Source organism: Zalophus californianus, chromosome 15 (assembly GCF_009762305.2).
Source record: "Zalophus californianus isolate mZalCal1 chromosome 15, mZalCal1.pri.v2, whole genome shotgun sequence".
Lineage (NCBI taxonomy): Eukaryota > Metazoa > Chordata > Mammalia > Carnivora > Otariidae > Zalophus > Zalophus californianus.
Window position 1 is genome coordinate 61,971,241 of NC_045609.1, and position 22,203 is coordinate 61,993,443.

At 43.8% G+C, this 22,203-nt stretch overlaps 1 protein-coding gene across 4 annotated transcripts in view; it reads left to right on the plus strand.

Annotated features, from left to right (window-relative positions):
• Window positions 1–22,203, plus strand: part of CNNM2 (cyclin and CBS domain divalent metal cation transport mediator 2) — a 147,960-nt gene that overhangs the window by 112,195 nt on the left and 13,562 nt on the right. For 2 of the 4 annotated variants that reach the window (XM_027591599.2, XM_027591590.2), the window contains exons 2-5: window positions 3,991–4,134; window positions 6,871–7,008; window positions 9,130–9,299; window positions 19,468–19,561. In XM_027591599.2, the coding sequence (XP_027447400.1) occupies window positions 3,991–4,134; window positions 6,871–7,008; window positions 9,130–9,299; window positions 19,468–19,561 (546 nt within the window). Of the gene's footprint in view, window positions 1–3,990; window positions 4,135–6,870; window positions 7,009–7,213; window positions 7,279–8,440; window positions 8,523–9,129; window positions 9,300–19,467; window positions 19,562–22,203 lie in introns of those variants that run through there. The other 2 variants (XR_003519618.2, XR_003519617.2) reach the window with 2 other exon arrangements.

Here is a 22,203-nt window from a genome sequence, read left to right on the forward strand (position 1 = left end):
AAGCTAAAAGAATGTGGCTCTGGGGCAGATGCAGAAGTTTCAACACTGGAAGTGGGGGGGATGAAAGCCTACAAGTGAGCTTGGAAGAAAACTTAGTAATTTTCAGTCTAAGAAACCTAACTCACATGAATAGTTTCTCCTCGAGTATGGCCCTTTCCAGTCAGATCTGCTGGTGCTATCGAGCTGGTATTTCAAGTATGTCCATCTGCATTTAAACGAATTGCTCCAAGACAATCTGATTATGCGGTAGTTACTTTGGTGAGAATAGCGCCTCAGTGGAATGGAAACTTCATTTTGAGTCTAATATTAGACCTTGCTTTGGAAAATTCCTTTTAAATGATCACAAGCTGGGAATAGCAAAAGAATTTAACTTTCGACAGACAGCATTCACCAAGAATTTTTAACTGCTTATGTTTGGGTCCTTGGGAAAGCAGATGTGAGAAAGTGACCGGCCTGAATGGACCAGGGTAGCAGTGACGTGACCTGATGGGTGTTTATATCTGTTGCTGATAAGTTTCCCTCCTCGTCTCATTTGCTCAAAATATTTTCATTCTTTGAGCATGAGCACGCTAAGGATGAAAATTGTTAGGATGCCTAATTGCCTAACAATCTAAGCTTCTAGGCTTCCTTGATGCTTGTAAAGGGGTCTGAGGCAGAGCAGAAAAGGGCCAACAAACCTACAAAACCAAAGCCAGTTTCTGAGTAAGTGCTAGGAACTTGATCAGACCTGGCCCCCAGAGAATATTTTTAGTTTGTCTAGCTGGTTGTGTCTGGGTGAACTCACCCAATTTGAAGTTTTAAGTAAACTTTATTTAAAGGACTCCCCCCACCCACCACTGCTTCCAAAGAATCCCCGCTCTGTCATTAAAAAAAGTAATATACATGTTAATGGAGCATGAAATTTTCAGATCATGTCTTCTTGGCTTAACTCAAGGACCTGTTTCAGATGCCTCACATGCCTTGGATTAGGAAAACCAATATTGGTATTTGAGAGATGCATTATTATCTTAAAAGATTTTTCTGAAAGGGAAATGCATCTTTGAATCATGGTGTGCTTTTAATATAGTGGGTTTTCTTGTCTCCAAATAAGCTGGTAGTAGGTCGATGGTGTCTTAGAACTGAGGAAGAATGTTAAAAAGAGAGGAAGAGTTAACCATTTATTGATTGCTCAGGGGCTCCCAGCCACTGTCCTTGCTGGATCCCCGACACTGTCTCTGATATTCACAGCAATTGTATGTGGCAGCGATTATCATCAGCCTGGTTTTAAGAGACTGAGGCTCAGGAGAGTTCTGTAATTTGCTCGTGATCACACAGCTAGTAATGGCAAGGAAGCGGCCCTGCTGGGGTTCCAATCCAGGACTGTTCAGCTTCAGGGCACCTGCTCTTCCCTTGCCCTTCTGGCTGTCTTCTGTAGCAGCTGTTCTTAAACTTTCTTGTCTTTGGATCTCTTTAAGCTCTTAAAAATTGCTGAGGACCCTTGAACTTCTGTTTATGTGGGTTCTATCTCTTGATATTTGCTGTATTTGAAATTAAAATGCAGTAATATAAAACACCTGGGCCTCTTAATTCATTTTTGAAGGATAATAGGTCTACTACATTAACGTTAAATAATATTTTTATTAAAAACCACTCTTCCAAAACAAAAATAAGTCCATTGTGTTACCTTTTCGCATCTTTATTACCCAGTTGGATTCTCCTATCATCTGCATCTGGTCTGTGCAGTATATGTTTTAGTTGAGATAGATGAAGAAAATCTGGGTTCCCATAGGTACGTATTTGGAAAGGGGAGGGATATTTTAACAGCCTTCTCGGGCAATTGGGAATATCCTCCTTTGATACTATACCAAAATTCCACAAGTGGTAGTTTTTTAAAGGTTAGTTGCCGTGTAGAGTCTGAAACTATACCAGTGGAATTTGGGTGCACTGTTAAATTGAAATCCTTTGGTCTGAAATCTTCCTTACAGGAAAATTCTGCATAATATATGTAGGTACTCCCCCAGTCCGGGAAGGAGAGCTTCATTTCTACCTCTCACCCCTCCCTGAGGGTGGGCTGGTCTTCATGACCTGCTTCCAAAGGATAGAATGAGGGAAAGAAGAAAAATGAGTAACTTGACAGTGGAGAAACTCGAGAATGTCACGTGGCGGTCGTGTAAGCCCTGATATGATGTAACTAGAAAACCCAGAACCCCAGTCTAATCACGAGAAAACATCAGACAAACCCAAATCAAAGGACATTCTACAGGATTCCTGACCAGTACTCCTTGATTGTCAAGGTCATAAAAAAGCAAGCAAAGACTAAGAAACTGTCAGATGCCAGAGGAGACATGACACCTCAATGCAGTGTGGTACTCTGGATTGGATACTGGAACAGGAAGAGGGCATTAATAGAAAAAACTGGTGAAATCCCAAAAAAGTCTGGAATTTACTGTATCAATTGTCAATTTCTTAGTTTTACAAATATGGTGTGGTAATGCATGATGTTAATGATGGGGGCAACTGCAGAAAGGCTCCACAGGAATTCTGTACTGTCTTTACAGCTTTTCTGTAAATCTAAAATTATTCCAAAATAAAAAGTTCAAGAAATCCATTGTTATAACCAAGCAACAGACTCTAACTATAGAGCACAAACTGATGGTGACCACAGGGGAGGTGGGCAGGAAGATGGGGGAAATAGGTCACAGGGATTAAGGAGAGTGCCCGTGATGCGCACCGGGTGTTGTATGGAGTTGTGGAATCACTAAATTGTACACCTGACGCTGATATTACGTGGTATATTAACTGGAATTTAAATAAAAATTTCTTTTAAAAAGTATAAAAATAGGGTATGAGAGGAAAAAAGAATCTGTTATGTCTTGTACTCTGAATAGATTGTTTGCCTGGGCATGATTTGGTAACATCATCATTACCATGATCATTTGGAAAATACTGGTTCCCTGAGTTACGTAGATCGTTGAAATGTTGACCCATTTCATTATTCAGTATTTTAAAAATCACACTTGTTCTCTCATCAGAAAACTCTGTCAAGAAGTTCTCAAGCCTGTGGTGGATACAAGTTTCCCAAAATTCCAGTTTTCCCGTGAAAGCTCAAATTTTATCATTAGCAAATACTGCTGTTGTTTCCCTTAATGTTGCAGGCTCATTTTGTCCATTTTCAAGGAAATATTTGCAGGACATCCAAGTCTAAATACCATCAGTTTGGTACTTATCCTTCAGGTAAAAATGACATCCAGTGAGAAACGTGGCTAGTGCAACCTGCAGTTCAAACAATTGTGCAAGTGCATTTCCTCAAGATGCCTATTGTACCTCGGGATGCGACAGAAGTGTTTTAGGGTGGGTCTCCTTTTGCCACATAGAGTATCAAAGGCTAAGTACTCAAGGTCAAGATTTAATGAAATTAATTTTTACATCTTCACCGGAGACATTCTGAAGAGACATGGACTTTCCCCCCCTTTTCCTGTGCATGTGTGGTGGCGGAGAATACGGTCTGCTCCCACTGCCTCGCTTTGTGCTTGGGCACCTTTGCCTGATCGGCTCAAATACCAGCACCGTGCAAAAGGCTGGGAACATTTTAGTGTTCCACTGGAAATAGTCTGACCTCGCTGCCCTCCTAAGAGGGTCTTGGGCATCCCTAAGGGTCCAGGGACCACACTTGGAGAACTGTTTTCCTGAAGTAAAGTAGCAGTTGCTATAAGGTCACAAAGGAAGGGCTGACATAATTGAACACCAAACCCATGAGGAAGCAAGTGGTCGTGTGTGCAGGCCAATGTGTGTAGAAGCTGAGGCTCTTTTGGCTCAATCATCTTGCTCTCGATGGCTCGGGAAACTTTTCCATTTGCCCGTGGTTATTTCGCACCATGTTTAAACGCCAAAATGCAGACTTGGATCATCTGGTATCTGTGTTTGCCGCTATTTTTAATGTAATCCTGTACAAGACTTCCTTCAGGAAATTCAGAAAATTCCTTCCTAAACTTTGATTTCTTTTCTTTAAAGGTAAATCTCACCTGGCTATCGTGCAGCGAGTGAACAATGAGGGAGAAGGGGACCCATTTTATGAAGTTCTGGGAATCGTCACATTAGAAGACGTGATTGAGGAAATCATCAAATCTGAGATTCTAGATGAAACAGATTTATACAGTGAGTAGTCTGAGTGTGATTTTTCAGAACCTTGGCTGTTTCCTGTCATCTCGTTCGTGAGTCCTCTCACGTCTCCAGGGCTTACTTGCCTCTGTCTCTAATTACCTGCTGTGTGTGTAGGCTGTGGACCACTTAGCTGTGTGTTCCAGACCCTTCATCAGAGCAGGGGGAGGAAGAGGCAGGTCCTGTGATGTCGAGTGGCAGTGTTCTTTTTTTGTTTTTGTTTTTTTTTTGAAAGCCAGCTTCTTCTAACCACAGATCAGGGCATTACTTGCCCTGAACAGAAAACTCCCTTCTTGGTTTTTACATTTATTCTACGTGCGGAAAAAGAATTGTTCTTTACTACATTTTTATTTTCCACAATAAGGCAATCGTATTCAGATAAATTTCTTTTTCTACATAAGGCCCTAATTCAAGTACTTGTGAGGAGGATTTGTTAGATTGATAGATTGCAGCTGTTTAAATGTCCTTGTTCCAGAACCCACGGGCCAGGGTGGGGGTGAGGTTTGTGAGTGTAGGTTTGCTGTGGGGCAGTGGCAGTGAGGGGGAGGGATAGGAAACGGGACAGGGTAGGGTACACAATAGGAATGTGTTTTTCCCTTTCTCTGCTATTCTGTTTTCTTTTGGAGGCAGGGGAAAGGGCTGAAGGGGGTAGGAGTCACTTGGCTTGGGGCGGAGGGAGGGGAGGCTTCACTGGTGTTTGCGCGTGGGGTAAACTTGATCCTGGGCTGAGTATTGAACCTGAATCCTGTCTCATTGACGTCCACAACTGGATTGTTGGACTGTGGAGTTTAAACCTTCTTCTTCAGCCTCATTCTTAGTAAAGCAAGACCCTTTTAAGAGATTAATAATGCGAAAGGTGCATTTTTGCCTGCAGATGTTTGGGACTCTCAGAGGTGGGACAGAGAAGAGTACCTGGGCTCTGTTTATTCTGTTTGGCTTTTAAGACGTGACTTAGAAGGGAAATGGATTGTTCAAATGGCCTGGGGCGCCTGGGACAAGGCCTGCCTTGCTTCAAATAGAGTACTTTTTATTCAGTCCTGCTAGATGGGAATGTTCCTCATTTTAAAAATGAGTCTTCCATGTACCCTTAGAAGGATAAACTTGATATTTAGGTAATGACTTGCTTCTAAAAATGTACCTTAGTTTATCCTCACATATATATTAGTACGTTCTTTAAAATCACCATTTCCTATTGTGTTCTATCCTCTTGACACTTGGAGAGTAGTCAGAGGTCACATAATAAAGAATAGTTATTTGTGTGTTGACATTCTTTTCATCCTTCCTTACAGTGACTTTAATACCAAGTGTGTCTCTTTATATTTTTTCGTTTCCTCAGGGGTAGTACTCATCATAAGAAGGATCATTAAGACATTTAGGAGATCCTATGTTTGCTTTTCAGTTAATGTCTTTTAAACCTCGATTAGGCTAATTTCACACAGAACTGTTGCCTGTCATGCCTTACTGGACGGAATGCTGAACGCATGATTTTAGTTATATTCTTGAGGTCGACAGGTGATCAGGGCAGATGACTACATTTGCCATTAGAAAATTATTTTGAAATTCGGTGTTGATTTATGCTGTCTGATTCTGGAAAGAATTTGAGACAGAAGAAAATGATAAGTTACAATTGCCCTCGCCCTCTCCCCAGGACAAGCCTGGTAATTAGTCTGTTTGGCCCTAGGCATGAAATGGTAATAATGCATGGACTCAAGATTCTCGGGAAAGGAGTGAGCGATTGAGGTCTTGTCTTTAACCAAGTTTTTTCTTGATCATCTCTTTGTCGAGAAAAATACTAGAAAAAAGGTTTTGTGTTAGACACCTTCTAGATCAGGGGTTTGCAAACTACAGCCCATAGCTGCCGCCAGTGTTTGGATAGCCCACCAGCTGAGAATTTTTGTTTGTTTTTACATTTGGTAATTGTTGAAAAACATCAAAAGAATAATTACTTAGTGACATGTGAAAATAATATGAAATTCAAATTTCATGTCCATAATAAAGTTTTATTGGCATACAGCCATGTTAATTCATTTACATATGGTTGCTTTTGCTCAACAGCAGGGTTGAGCAGTTACAGCAGACACTGTATGGCCCCCAGAGCCTGAACTACTACCTAGCCCTTGACAAAGGAAGTATGCTGACCTCTCCTCTGGATGACCTTCATATTTGCTTGACCCTGAGGGTCTCAGGGTCTGGGGTAGAAACGAAGCTAACAGATATTATTAAAATGTTCTATGAAAGCATGCTTTCTTGTTTCTGAAGAGGTTTTGTGTGAGTGTTTGTTTTCCCTGTTTCGGCAGAGGCTAGGAGCCTCTGAAAGGCAGGGCACACTTCCCTGTGTCCTCTGTCACCCAGTGATCATTCTTCCCTGCAGCATGGTGACATCGAGTAGCAGGAGACGGTGTGCGCTCCGAGCTGTGTACCGTTGCTCTGGGGTTACATGGCTTATGTGAGGGTTTTGTCCCCGCTGCCCAGTCATGTACTTACAAGGGCTCTAAAGACCTTCGTGGAGCATGTTTATCGTTGATACTGATTGCCTTTGAATTGGGTCATGACTGTGCTGCACTGATTTGACGAGGATTCTCTCTCCTCCTCTGTCCGTGGGGCATTGGTGCGCAGAGTGCCCGCGGTCTAGAGGTAGTCTAGCCTTTCCAGCGGATTTTGTCCTTTTCATTCAGAAAGAGCCCTGATCTAATCGAGTGCCTTTCCCTTTCTCTTTCCTTGTTCTTCTGTCAGCTGATAACAGAACGAAAAAGAAAGTGGCCCATCGGGAAAGAAAGCAAGACTTTTCTGCCTTTAAACAGACAGACAGCGAGATGAAGGTGAAAATATCACCCCAGCTTCTCCTGGCCATGCACCGTTTCCTAGCAACAGGCAAGTGCCGCTTATCACAGTTGGAGATCTCTACGAACCCTGGACCGTGTTTCTCACCCACCACTGCCTGGGGTGGGCTGGGGGTGGAGACCGGGAAATGGGGTGATAAGTAATGCCACTTTTGTGTTTTGTTTTCTGTTTTTTTTTGTTTTTTTTGTTTTGTTTTGTTTTTTTCTTTTTAAATTCTCTCCTCTCCTGTGTTCAGTGTCGGCATGAACCCTCTGAGACATTTACCAGGGGTGGACCAGTAACTTAAAATTGGTCTGAAAGGTAAGGATGAATGTTAGTGCCACACTGCATGTGAACCATAGGCCAGGTCATCTGCTTCCAGCTCAGTCTGGGGGAGAGCCCGCTGGTGGCATGGGCTGGCAGTGCAGATCAGACACCCCCTGGTTGTGTGTCGGCCAGTTGAGTAATTCTCTCTCCAGCTTGCCTTGGAAGAACAGTTGGACATCAGTGGTAACCTGGGTGCTATGATTTGCAAAGAAGAAAAATAGATTTTTTCAGAATTAAATCTATCTTTTATGATGTTGATGAAATCAGAAATTCTAAGCGCTTTGACATGGATTTCTCGATGGCCTCTTCAAGTCCTATTAACTTGGGCCCATTCCAGGAGGCAAGCGTTCACATTAATTAAAACCACCAATCCAGCCGGCACTGACTGCTCCAGAAAGGTCAAGGTTGAATGGACTTAAGAGACTGACTAACCCTTCTCACATCCCCAAGTGGCTCTCTAGGTGAAGGGTGAGCTCTCTTGGCCAGGGGAAACGTGAGAAAATTGGAAAGTACCCAGTGGCCTGTAGAAGACGTCTGTGTCCACGATGGGCATCCAGGGCCCTTCAGCTGCATGCAGCATACTTAAAATATTTCGAAAAGAAGGCTAACAGTAGCCATGCGATGGAATGTTATATACTCTTTAAGACCGTGTTTTCAGATGCCTAGAAATGCTCACAATATAGTACTTTTGACATGGGAAGATACTCATCATTTAATGTGAGGTGAGAAAAAAACACAAAGCTGTAAGACCACTGTGTTTTCATGTGCGCACACACACACATCCACCCCCAAACACACAGACCCACATCCACCCCCCACACACACATCCACTCCCACACACACATCCACACACACACACACCCGCATCCACACACACCCACCCACACACACATCCACACACACACACAGGCACACGTGCTCACCAGCTGCTCAGAGGGACGGACTGGTGGGTTCATAGGTAACTTTCTTTTCCTCTTTATCTTCTTCCGTGTTTTCCAAAACAACTACAACGTACTACCTTATTTTGTTATTATGAAAGCTAATACAGAAGCTAGTACAGAATTTGTGGTTCACCTCATGAAAACAATTTTTTAAACATATAAACGGTATCTTTAACTTATTTTTCTGAATCTGGTAATATTGTTCATCATTTCAGAGCCATACTTTAACATTAAATGTTCTCCGACTCTACCTCTGAGGTACCATGAAGTCCAGCTTCAGTAGGAGCAGCCCTAAGCCAGTAATTGAGTTTTTTTATTGGAAATAAAATGGATTCCTTTGTCAATACAGATACATGTTTTTAAATTTTTTTGGTTAGCAAGTTGGAGTGCATGTCGCTGTGTGCACGTGCCTTGCTTCTCTTCTGAATCTCCGCCTTCCTTTGTTCCCAGACTCTCTCAGGTAGTGGAGTGGGAGAATGAGAGGTGGAGCACTTCGTCTGGGCACCTGGTACTAACCCACACCTAGATGCTTCCTGACCTTTGCTTCTTCCTTCGGCTGTTGTGGAACAGTCAGACTATTGTGGCCTGTCAAAGGGTGTCCTGGCAGTCAGGAGCCTGCTCTTCTGGTTGACTGTGATTTGTATCAGAAAATTAGGGTAACTTTATAAGAACTGAAACCAATGACAGGTTGAAAAGGAAGCATTTAAACAAATACGAGACTTCGGCATTTTCTAATTTCTCCCAGGTAATCTGCCCCCAGTGGATCACCAAACGGAAGTGTCATTAATCCATACTGTGTTGCTTTTATTCCAAGTATTCTTATATTCTAAACTCCTTAATCACTAGTGTAATTTTTTTTTCCATCCATTTGAAGTGTAATATCAAGTTGTGTTTATATCTATAGAAGTAGAAGCATTTAGCCCATCCCAGATGTCAGAGAAGATCCTTCTAAGGCTGCTAAAGCACCCCAATGTCATCCAGGAACTGAAGTATGATGAGAAGAACAAGAAAGCCCCAGAATACTACCTCTACCAGCGAAACAAACCTGTAGACTACTTCGTTCTCATTTTGCAGGTCAGAAGAATTATTCAATAGTTGTTTGATCTCACTGAGTACCCATCATTCCAGTTCTGAGGAGACTTTTCTGTAGGTGAATGGGTGTGTCAAGGTTCACATACTTAACTTCCAGGGTCGCCTGATACACGGGAGGATTTCATCCCCCCGTTTTCCTCTCTGTAAAATAATTTCCGTATAAAGCAATGTCATTAGTTACTTCAGTTTCCAGTACTGAAGGGCACTTACTGATTGCTGAGGCATGGAGGCATTCATTTGAAGAATGGCGAATTCAGTTGTTCATATTTTTTGGAAGAGTTTGGAGAATTACCCGTACACGTCCAAGTCTTGGTTGGGCATTGTAAGTGTCGTGAGTTCCTGGGGCCCTCTTTTTACTGTTTTCTCTTTTTTCCACTCTTCGTTAGGACTTGGTCGTCTACAACTTCCTAGAGGGAACTTACTATCTCTTCCCTTAACAACATCAAATTAATACATTTCTTATTGTTTATATTCCTGGTTACCAACCAGACTGTTCTACAGAGGAACTAATGTAATCATCACAGCCTCTTGTGGCAAGGGAAACTTCGTTCCTTCTCACTAATAACATAATCCAGTGTATGAGGTGAGAAGATCCATCCGTTCTGGACCCTCCTTGAGGGGCTTTGGTGCTGGAGTTGATAGGAGGCCCTTATTATATCACAGTTTCATTTGATAGAACACTGTCTTTGACATGGAAACCAAGATGAACAGTACAATGCATGAAGTGCTGGTTTTATTGACTGCTTGTACCTCCTTACTGAAGAATTTTACAGGAAGTCTGAGTTTACTCAGTACAAGAATCCTAGCCCCTTAAGCATTCCCTTACTTTTTGGTGATTTCCTAGGTATGAATGGGAGGGATCATTAGAAAAGTATAATGAGTACTTGGTAGGTCCTGCAATTTACATGAGTCCAGCAAGGTCCCAATTATCAAAAGGATAATTAAGGAGGTTCTTTTTATTTGAAAGCAACTCTTATCAGATGTCTGGATGAGGGAAACTCTACACAGTGTTGTGCTCATGTCCCTGTTTTGATGCTATTGTGATGTCTGGAGGCAGAAGTAAGAAACTGTAGAAAAATCTGTGTGGTAACTAGTCACATGCCACTTTCATACATTCTTTCATGGAAACATCTCTTTGCAGGTTTTCTAATTCAATACCCTGATTCTTCTATTAGCCTTAGTCTCATTCAACCCTGAACTGTGTTTTTCTTTTTTTCTGAAGATAGACACACTTGCACCTCTGAGGGGGCTGTAGGGAATTTATGTACTGCAGCGAGGGAATAAAACATGTGTGCTTCTCCTAAAAGCTGGATGTGAATATTCCTTAAACCTAGAGAAACTTTGGATTACGCTAAATTTTGGGTTACACTTTGTTTAAAGGAGGACTTTGAGGATGGACATGGTGAATTTCAGGAGTCATATTAGAAACTATGTATCTTTCACTTGTCGATTTTTATGTAGTTAGTCTGTATGAAGCTGTGATTGGGGAATGCTCTGTGGGGGAATAACAAAGCCATTTCCTGGTTTTATGGAAGAGGGACTTCATACTCCATACTCCCCGTTCATTTACAATTAAATCTTTAAAGATATATTTGGTAAACATTTGTGTGTGTGTGACTTGTATTTGAATACCTACCTCATGTTAAGTATTTATATAAATGTGACTTTTTTTTTTTTGAATTGTGGAACTGATGATGTCATGGGGGTTTTTTGTAAATAGTGTATGTGCTGGATTAAGAGGATTTATGGAGGGGTTTAAACTATGGAGTTCAGGGAAAATTAGGTTCTTGTCGGTGAGCCAATTACCTGAGGTACCTGGAGTATAAGAAAATGAAATACCATGACCCCTGTTAATCTAGGACAGCTGTCGCCTTTTACAAAATGTATTCCACTCTGAAATGTCCCTAGTCCAACTTTGGAAACTGGTGCCAGGTTATTGGGCATGTTCCTCTGCATGCTAGAGCATTAAATCAGAAGCAGGCTTCAGTACCTGCCTTCCATTCCTGGCCCCGGAGCCAGTGAGTTGCCCTCCATCTGCAGACACTAGAAAAAACTCTTCTATTAAGTCATTGATGTTTGGAATGTAATTATAAATAGAAACCCATTGCTCTGAGTTTAAATGAAATAAAGTCTAATTTATTCAAAGTAGTAAACCATTTAAGCTTAAAAGAATTATTCTGTAAGTTACTGGGCACATACCTCCCACTCCATAAGTATAAAAAGGCTACGACCTAACGTTTTATCTGAAAAAGTAGATTTTTTTAAACTAAGATGTATTGGGGGAGAATCGACAAGGACAGTGATAAAAGCACAATAAACACTGAAAGAAAAGTTTATTGGCTTGACACGTCTGAAATAACAAAACACATCCATCCTGCTTTTTATTGAGTTGTTTTCAAATAAAAAGGACCTCCGTAATTGTCCTTTCGATAATTGGGACCTTGGTGGACTCATGTAAATTGTAGGACCTGCCGAGTACTCATGGATGTGTGTACCCATGGAAATGGATAGGAATATAATTTTGGTGGAAAATAATTTCCACCATCATAAAAGAGTAAGCATACCAAGAAAAAAGTGTTTTACCTTGACTAATACAATTAACAGGAATTTGGAGAAAATTAAATATAAAGCCAGGAAAATAAACTTTTTAAAAAGTTTTATATACTTTGATAAAGTTGATGATTTGCTCTGTCATATATAAGTTCTAAACTCAGAAAAGTAGAAATTTCTAGGACCACCTGTATAGATCATAATGAAATAAAATTGGACCTAAAAATACATAATTGAAGAGTACTAAGCCGTTTTTAAATGGTGACCAATTCTCTTACAAAGGCTTATACGTAAGGCTCAGAACAGGGCGTTATAATGTATTCCCATGTGTTTCATGTGCATCTGTATATACATGAATCTCTCTGGAAGGTTACTCAAGAGTCTAGTCACAGGTGGTTGCCTCTAAGGAGGGAGACTTGGAGGACTGGGAAGACTTATTTCTCCCTTTGAATTTGTATTTCTTACCAGGTGCATATATTACCTATTTAAAGAAATGTTGAAAATATAATTAACATCAAGCTGATAAGCCCTAAGTAGCAACTGAATTAGAGAGAAAATATATAGAATATCATAAAATAGAGAACATCATGAAAGATATTATTAAATAATACCTTATATGCTGAAATTTTATTGAGTACTTAAATAAGGAAAAGAAATCTGTAATTATCTAGAAAAAGAACAAAGCAATAAACCAAAAAGAACAAATTACATAATAAAGATAGTCATGAAAAAAATGTTAATGAGAAAGCCTTAAAGCCCATAAATAAAATCAAGATTTGGTTCTTTTAAAAGATTAACAAAATCAGTTTTCTACTGATGTAATTCATGTGATAAAAGAGAAAAACAAAACAAGAAGTTCTTTCTTGTCCTTTAAAACAGCTAGATTCAAGGAAATCACTTGGAAAAAAATTGAAACTTGGAGGAGCTCATTTTCTGTATAATACAAATGGGCCAAGATGGTATGATTGTCAGATTTCCTAACTAAAAAGGTAGCAGTTAGAGAACAGCAACGTCCCCGAAGACTTATTCACTGTGACTGACTAAATTAGGTTTTTTTAGGAATGCAGGACTAGTATAAGAACAACAAAACCAAAATATGCCATGTTAATTAGGAAAGGGGTAAAGAAAAAAAAATCCTCATGCTCTTATCAATAGATATCAGAAAGGCAACTGACAAAATTAAGCATCCATTTTTTTTTATTTTAGAAAACAAAAAATCTTTGTAAAAATCCATGGTGAGTAGTGAACAAAAAAGAAAAAGTGCTGGTGGGGTGCCTGGATGGCTCAGTGGTTAGGCATCTGCCTTCCGCTCAGGTCGTGATCTCAGGGTCCTGGGATCAAGCCCCGCATCAGGCTCCCTGCTCCGCGGGAAGCCTGCTTCTCCCTCTCCCACTCCCCCTGCTTGTGTTCCCTCTCTCGCTGTGTCTCTCTCTGTCAAATAAATAAAATCTTAAAGAAAGAAAAGAAAAAGAAAAAGTGCTGCAAAATCAATCATATCCTTAAACTGACAGCCTCCTTTTGGGATTACATACATACAATCCCTCATACACATGCATCTAAAGAAATTATTTGCTAAAGTTATCTATGTAAACATATTTATAGCAAATTTGTTAATTATAATAAAGTAGTAGTAGTTCATATGTCTCAAACACTTATATTAACCACATGATGAGACCATCATGTAGTCATGAAAGAAGTGGAAAGCACATAGAAAAATATCAAGAGGGTGTGTACAATAATTATAACTACTATAAACCGTTTTTCTAATTCATGGAGTTGGTATTTTATAGTGAAGGATTTGTTGGTCCTTTGGGGAGTAAAATATCTAAAGCAAAAAATACATATATATATATTTTTTGCAATTTGTGTATAATTGCTCCTTCACATTACATAACCAGATTGATTTTTTGAAAAAAATACGAAATATAAAGAATACTAGGACAACAAATAGCTCTTTTCTTTGCCAATTATAGAATCAATAAGAGGAACACTTTTTTTTTTCCTGGTGTTAATTTTTCTGCTTGATTTCATGCCTTGGAGTTTTGTTGTTGTTCAGCTGTCCCACTCAACGTCTCTCCTCAGGGCCTCTGACAGGGCTTCAGAAGGGGTTTTCCCTGGAGAGTGAAATCCGTTCCTTTGTGGGGGTGGCAGGTAGCATCTTGGAGCTTACACATCCCTAGACATTACTTAGAACCATTTCACCTGTTATTGGAAGAGGATTTTAAGCCTTCAAGACCAAACCTTTATTGAAGATTTTTGAGCTGTAGAGTCTGTGTGTCCCAGTGAATAATCTTTCGTCCCGAGTCAAATACAGATAGCACCCATTTTGAAGGAAAAAAAAATTACTCGGATACCCAGGGTTGACCCGATTTTTAACAAATTATACTTAGATATGTGTAAATAAAAACTAGGTATAAGCCCCTTTTGCGCTCTTTGAGTTAGAATTTGTATAAACCAAAACAGACTTGTAATTAATATTTTAAATGTGTCAATGACATTGGCTGCTGGGAAAGTACCACTGGTCCCAGTAAGGCAGGGGCTCTGGTGCAGGCTCTTTTGCACTCAGCATGCTTGGGTCCCCATGTGCCCAGCCATGACTGACACTTCTTCAGCCCTTGGTTCAGTTTGGGTTCCTTTGAATGTTTGTGCAGGATGCTATGCTGTTATTTGGCCTCCGCTGGGTGTGACTGGGTTACTGATGTTTGGTCCTCCTCTGTCCCTTTCTCTCCACTTCAGTGCTCCTCACACTTTCACGCACATCACTTGTGGATGCTGCAGGACTGGGGTGAAGTCTGAAATGCTGCTTTTTTCTAACAAGCTCCCAGTTGATTGAGCAGCAAGGCTTAGCCATGATGATTTCAGGTAGTAAGAACAACTTTACCATGCAATTGTGAGCCCCAAGACACTGGCGCTGACCTCTGGTGGTGGCATTTGGTTAGAAAATGGTCAACCAGATGGTCCAAAATATGTGTGCGTTAATCTTTGACCATCAAAAGTTTTTTAAAAATTTAAATATTTGTGAAGGGAACTTGCTATCCCAAGACTACATCTCCGGACTCCAGATTGGAAAACAATTGCTAGGGAACGTTTGAGCCACAGAACAGACCCTCTTTGGGTCATGCTTCCCCTCTTACAGGGCAGTGCTGGTGAACTTCAGCTGGGGTTCGTGCCACTGGGATTCAGTTACCTACTTTCAGGTGTCAAGCCCCACGGAATACTTTGTGATGGTGGTATTTAAAAAAATTAAAAACTCAAAGGTGAACAGGAGACTGCATTGATGTTCGGCATGTGGAGCCTGAGGGAGTTTTGGTCTCCCTGAGTCCGCGTCATTCGCTGACCACTTGATCTTGTTGGTACCAATGAGGCTAGCACAGGTTCCCACCTTGGGGCCAGGTACAGCACAAGACTGCTTTGAGTACTTTCTGGAGGCTTAGGAGCTTTGAGGAGAGTTCCCTAATAACCTTCTTCCAAAGAAAGGTTAGGGGGCTTGTGATGGTAACTTTACTTAGGAAGCCAACTTTGCCTGAGACAGGGAGGCCTTCCTTCTCTTTTGTCAGCTTAAACATGAAGTCCAAGCTCTCCCTTTGGGAGCCCGTCATGTGCTGTGCTGATTGTGTGTGTGTGTGTGTGTGTGTGTGTGTGTGTGTGTGTGTGTGTGTGTGTGTGTGTGTGTGTGTGTGTGTGTGTGTGTGTGTGTGTGTGTGCGCGCGCGCGCGCGCGCGCGCGCGCGCGCGCGCGCGCTAATGCTAGAGTATAGAGTAAATTTGTGCATGTTTCAGAAGTTGGTATGTGGCTCCTTACACAGAAAAAAAATCCTTATCTAAGGACACCTGATTGGTTGTGAGGCCAGGCAGGCCCTTTCCTCATGGGGGCGGCTTCGATTTGTATACTGGTAGGTCTCTTTGGAAATGGTCACTTTGGGGAGCCATTGACACACATACAGGAATAAAAAATGTTTACTGGATGTTTCTAAAATCTGCCTGCCAGAAAAGCTTCACTTGTGTAGTGAGGAGTACAGGGATGGGCAGTTTTCAAAGCGTGGAATTGTAGAATCCTATAAAACTAGAATCAAAAGAACCATGGGGTCCTTTAGTCCGTTGCATTTTTATAAATGAAGGAAAATGTGTCTGGCGCAGTGGTTCCTTCGTGCTGATGCTTGACAAAGTTTTCACCCGTTTGAGACAAAGTGAGAAAAATAAAGACAGCTGCAGCGAGATCTTCATAAAATTACATATATTCAGTTTAAAGACCTGTCTGTTCTGAAATTATATATTTTCTGTATTTTGGGGGTGAAGATGTCTGGCCTGAAGCAAAATGGTGGTTAGAGTAGATGGTTACGTTTTTAAAAACATCTGTATGAAATAAAAATTCAGCACTGCTGTCTCTGAGGCTGGAGGTTTGTTTTACTAGTTCTGGGAATCCACACACGAGGAACCGGGAGCCCCGGGGACCGCCTCGTAGCCTGGTCGATGTCAGCTTGGTGGGCCGCAGGAGGTGGCTGAGCCTCCCCAACCTGGAGGCGCGTCCCAAAGGGTGGAGAGATGAACTAAGATGGCTAAGATCCAGAGCTTTGAGTCTTTGTGTGGCTGTCCTTGTTCAATTCGCAGACAGCCACCATGACTACGGGGGAGTTTCCTGAGAGACTAGGGTACGCAGAGACTCCAGAGCTGGGGCCATTGTTCACAAACAGCCTTGTAGCAACGATTCCCAACCTGCTACGTGCTATCATCAACTGGAGAGCTTTATTAGAATCCTACTGCCCAGGTTGCAGCCATACGAGTTAAATCAGAATGCCTGGGAGTGGGAGCCAGACATCAGGTTTTTTGTTTTTTATATCCCCAGGTGTTTCCAGGACACAGCAAGAATTGGGGATCTCTGCCTTTGAGCTGACTTGGCCGGGGTTCCAGGCATGCCTGTGGTGTATGTACTGCCCTGGGAAAAGCTCCTTCCCAAGAGGCAGACCCCATATTGTTATCTACAGTCTTTTGGGGAGTGCCTGTTACCCTGCTGGTTCTGATGAAAATTATAAAGAATTGTGAACGGCTGCCCCTCTGCAGGGACACAGAATACAAAAGGCCTTGGAGCTTGTAAAACAAATGATCCAGATCCACTGGAGACCCATAAAGATGGAAGTCGTGATGAGGCTCTGTTGCATTTGATGCTTCCTCTTGGTTTTCTGCATAGAAATTCAGGTTACGAGATGGTCCTGCAGCCACTGTTGAGCTTACGACTACAGAGACAGCCACATACATCTATATGAACTACTTGATACAAGGTCAAGGGTTAGTGCAGGAAGAAATGGATTAAGTAACTGCCAGGATCTGTACCATCCGGAGCTTGGTTTTATTGTTCACCAGAGTCTGAGTACTATGTCCCTACCTGTCTTCTTTCCCTCCTCTCTTAAGGGATGCTGCCTCTGAAGCTAGTCACTGCCCCTCGTCTGTTCTTTCCTCCCAGCTTCCAGCTTTTGCTCCCGTAGTGACCACCTCTTCTCCCCCTATACCCCTCCCCCCAATCTCCATCCTGACCTTCCTCCTAACCTTCATTCTTCCGCTTCAGCCTTTCTTGATGGACCCTTTCCTGATGGACTCTTCTGGAAGGGAAGGTGTCCTGTCCCCTCTTGTCTACCGCACTGATACAGCAGCGCCTCTCCAGTGTTTCTTTCCGCGCTCGTGGTGTCCGTCTTCTGGTCACTTAGAGCAAACTTCTGCCACGATTCGTGACTGCCCCTCGCCCCCTTACACTCTCTTCTCCCTTCTGCTTTCGCCAAACTGGGTGGATCCCTTATCCACAGCTCCTCCCCTAGCCCCCTTCTTCCAGCCCTGTGGTTCCCAGCCTGGGAGCCTGGACTCCGTCTTTCTGGAGCTAAGCCCCTGTGTGCGAGCATGGGCCCCACTGGTCTGTCCCCCCAGGAGCCCCGCGGTCTCCCCAGCTCTCCAGATGCTCTTCCAGCCACCTCTCCCTTGCCTTCCCGCGCAAACCCAGAGAGCCTGGCCGTCTGCTGTTTCCCACCTCTGACCTGCCCTCCCTTCTCTTGGCTCAAATCCTCCTCCTTAGATTTTCCTTCCTGTACAAAATGTGTAAAAGAACAGGAAGTAATTTTTTTCTCTGATTCCCGTAGATTCTGGCCGTTTTTCCTCAGGGAGACTTTTTGTTGACCGCCTCGTCCCATCGGTCTTGCACCTGCTCCCATCTGTCGCGCGCGGTGGAAACTTGCGGGTGGCAAGGGTGCTCTTCGCCCGGACCCCATGGCATCTCTGGGGCCCTGCGTGCTGTGTACTCAGGGCTCCCGGCCCCCGATTGTTGGCAGGGCGGTTTTACATTGCGGCGGTGGGGGGGGGGGGGGTCAGCTTTTCTTAGAGCAAGAGAGTTGGTTGGGAAGTGATCACACTGCTATTTGGAGTGAAGGGAAACCTAAAAGAGAGACAGTAGATGGTTTTCTGAAGAAGTGATTGGAGGAAAGTCTTCCCTAACTGGGAATGTAGTGTATGACAATAGGGAACTATGAAAATAATCGTTTGTGTTAGTGGGCGGCATAACGAGCTTGTTGGCCAAGAGCTTGTTCTTTGCTTAATCCTTCTGAGCCCCTCTCCTGACCTGGAAGGGGGGGGGGTATTGTGTCTACTTCATGGAGTTACGAGCACTTAAGTGAATTAAGAGAGCACTGACTTGTTCGCACAGTTCTCCTTCAATGAGTGGTACCGTCATTTTTCTTTTCCTATCATAAAGGATGTACCATAAAGGTAGCCTTCACTGGAGAGGCAGCTCTAGTACGGTGACCAGGAGCCGTTCTGGCGCTCGGCTTGGGAATCCAGAAGTGGAGCTCACTGACTAGGATATTCCAGTCACCTGGAAAACGCATGCTGGGCACCTCCTGTGCAGGGATCGCAGTGGACCCTCAGGCTAGCAGGGTGAACGAGGCGTCCGCAGTCTGTCCCGCAGGAACTGATGCGTGAAGCTGTGGACAAGTTAGAGGAAGAGAAGGGGAGGGAGGACTTCAGGGAGAGGTTTTGTCCTGATGGAAGGAGACTTGCTAAGGTGCTTTTGCAAGACTTAGGAGGAAGTTCGGAGGTGTTGCGGTGCCCGTGGGGGGTCTGGGTGACAAGGGGTCCCGCCTGCAGACACAGGATGCTGTGTTAGCGAGACCAGAGTGAATTTGGTCCCTGGAGCCCAGGTAGTCCATGGCCATGAACCGTGTTAACCCTTAACCCTGGTGCTGCTCCAGCTTGGCCTCCTGCAAGACCATGTCTTCCCCCGTGTTTGTCCCACTGATGGGGCGAGAGCACCATCTTTTTATTACTGGAGGGTTCCCGAAGAATCCATGCACAAACTAGGGATGCTGGGAAAATACTAAGTGGACTCACAGAAATTAAACCTCACACGTTCACGGTTATCTCTGCATCTCCAGCCAAATCCAGTTTCCATGTTTAAGATGAATTAACCCTCTCTGCTAAGTGGGAAAGAGCATGCGAGGCTTTCCTTCCCAGGGATGGTTGGGAGAGGAATTTAGACAAAAATCTGAGGGACGACAAATCTTGCACAGAGCTTGCTGAGGGACTGGTGTAACTGGACTGAAAACGCTCCCCTTTTCTTCTCACAGGGGAAAGTGGAAGTAGAAGCTGGGAAGGAAGGCATGAAATTCGAAGCCAGTGCTTTCTCCTACTACGGCGTGATGGCTCTCACGGCCTCTCCAGGTGAGCGCCCCTCCTCTGCCCGTCGGGGCAGGGCTGGGTTTTAGGACAGAATGCCCTTCCATGGTCACCTTTCTGTACCGGCCAGCTAGCCCTGTTTATCTACGTCTTGACCTTTTTATTGAAGCATATCATGTATGCCAGAACCCCCCCACCCTCAGAAATCATAAGCCTGTGCCCCCATGAACTTTGACACAGCCAAGCCTCCCATATGAGGTGGCGCCCAGTTCAAGAGACAAATGTCACCAACCCCACAGACCCCCCCCCGCCACCACACTCTCTGTCACTGTCCCCCAGACCGCTGCCTTGACTTCTAAGCGCAGACTAGTTTTGCCTGTTTTTGAACTTGTATAAATGGGCTGATACGGGATATATTCTCTCGAGTCTGGCCCTTCCCATCCAGTGTTGTCCTTGTCACATTGGTCACTATTGCTGTGTGCGCTCAGACCTTCTCACTGCCGTGCAGTGTTGCATTGTGCAAATACACAGCAGTGGACTTTGTTCGCTGCTGATGGACATGGGGGTCGTGTCCTGCTGGGGGCTGCCATGCGTTGTGTGGCCGCGCACGTCGCCCTTGGGCACGTCTTCCACGAGCGTGTGTGCGTTTCTGCTGGGCGTATGTGTGGGAGTGGCACCCGGGGCTCCCAGCCCTGCTGCCTGCCTCAGTGGCCGGAGCGGTGCACCCTCCTGCCTGTGCTGACAGGGGTTCCAGTGGCTCGACACCCACTGCTAGATGTTGTCGAGTCTTTTAAATGTCTGCTGTCCTGGAGGTTTTTAAATTTGCATTGTCCTGAGGATGAACGAGCTTGTTAATGGATATTTATTGCCGATAGCCGGCTCTTCTTGTCTAGGCAGCTGGTCAGGTGAGTCTGCCAGCTAAGGATGGCTGTGCCCTAGGTGTCGGCTCGGTGTTCTGAGCCCCAGATGCCAGCAGGTGGTATCTAGCGGGAACATGGAGCACAGATAGCTTGCTTTGCAGTGTGCTTGTGCCACCGCCTTCGCCTGGCTGGACCGGTGCTGACAGGTAAACAGAGGTGCTGCAGTGCCACCTTGTGGCCACAGAACCAAATGACATGCTGCGCTAGGAAACTTAAAAACCCCAAACTTCAAAATAGCCCATCCTAAAACAACCTAGGCCGCTTCTGGAAACCAGTCTCAAAAGGGGAGGGGATACCTCCAGACCCATCTGTTTTTGTGACCTTAGTCTTCATCTGCCACGCCACACACTGTCCCGGGCACCCAAAGATGTTACTACAGTTAGGAAGCCAAGGAAGTGTTCAGGATTCTCTTCATGCCCCTCAGCCTCCCCTGCCCCAGATGCATCTTCTCAGTATCCTGCTGTGGGGTTTTCAGCCACATCGGCCAGCCTCCCCATTGCCAACTGTGGACTAACACCAGTGTGAACAATGGGCCTGTCTAACCCCACTTAATTGTGACTGCTATAAACTTGAAGGTGGTCTGCTCTCAATGCTCCCAAGTGGGCGGGGAGGTTCCTAACTAGTCTGGGAGGCCCTGGGCCACAGCTGCAGTTTCACTGCATATGGTGGGCTGCCTTTGAGAAAGGTCTTGATTTCCTCCTTATTAAAAGGACATAATAAGGTTACCTCGTGTGATTGTTAGAAGAATAGAAAGTGATGATACTTATCCATGCGAGTGCTTTGTAAGCTTGAGAGCACAGAGGAAATGTCGGTCTAAGAGCTGGGTGTTGAACTTGTGACTGCTATTGGGCAGCCAGCCTCGAATTAGCCCCAGGTTAGCAGAGTCAGATTCAGAAGGTGGCTTTGAAAAGAAAGTTACAAGAGTAAGGATGTACTGATCACTGATTCTTGAAGCCTAAACATTAGCCCGATTTATATGAACTGTGGGTTCATGTAAAGGCAAATCCTATTCAGAAAAGGAGTTGAGGAGCAGGCCTCCCATACAGCAACCCTGTGGGGCTGCAGCGGCCTGGCCTCATTGCGAAATGCCAGGAAGGAAGGGGATCTCATTAATAGCATTTTTTTTTTTTAAAGATTTTATTTATTGGACAGAGAGAGACACACCGAGAGAGGAAACACCAGCAGGGGGAGTGGGAGAGGGAGAAGCAGGCTCCTCGCCAAGCAGGGAGCCCAGTGCGGGGCTCGATCCCAGGACCCTGGGATCATGACCTGAGCCAAAGGCAGACGCTCAACGACTGAGCCACCCAGGCGCCCCTCGTTAATAACATCTTACTTATTACAAAGCCCAGTATTTTACTCGACAAGTAGGATTTGGGATTTTGTATACTCATTGAGAGATACAGTTAGTGTCCTAATCTCAAGATAATATTTCTATTTCTTAATATTGATTGCCTAGAAAAATCCTACAGTAATCAATTTCAAGACCCGCCCAATTGCGTGTCAATTATACTGCAATTTAAAAACAAAAAACAGAGGGGCATCTGGGTGGCTCAGTTGGTTAAGCGTCTGCTTTCAGCTTAGGTCATGATCTCAGGGTCCTGGGATCAAGCCCCACGTCAGCCTCCCTGCTCAGTGGGGAGTCTGCTTCTCCCTTTCCCTCTGCCCCCCAGCTCATGCTTTCTCTCTCTCTCTCGCAAATAAATAAAATCTTTTTTAAAAAAATAAGAAAAAATAAAAAACAACTAAAAAACCCAAAAACAACCCTGC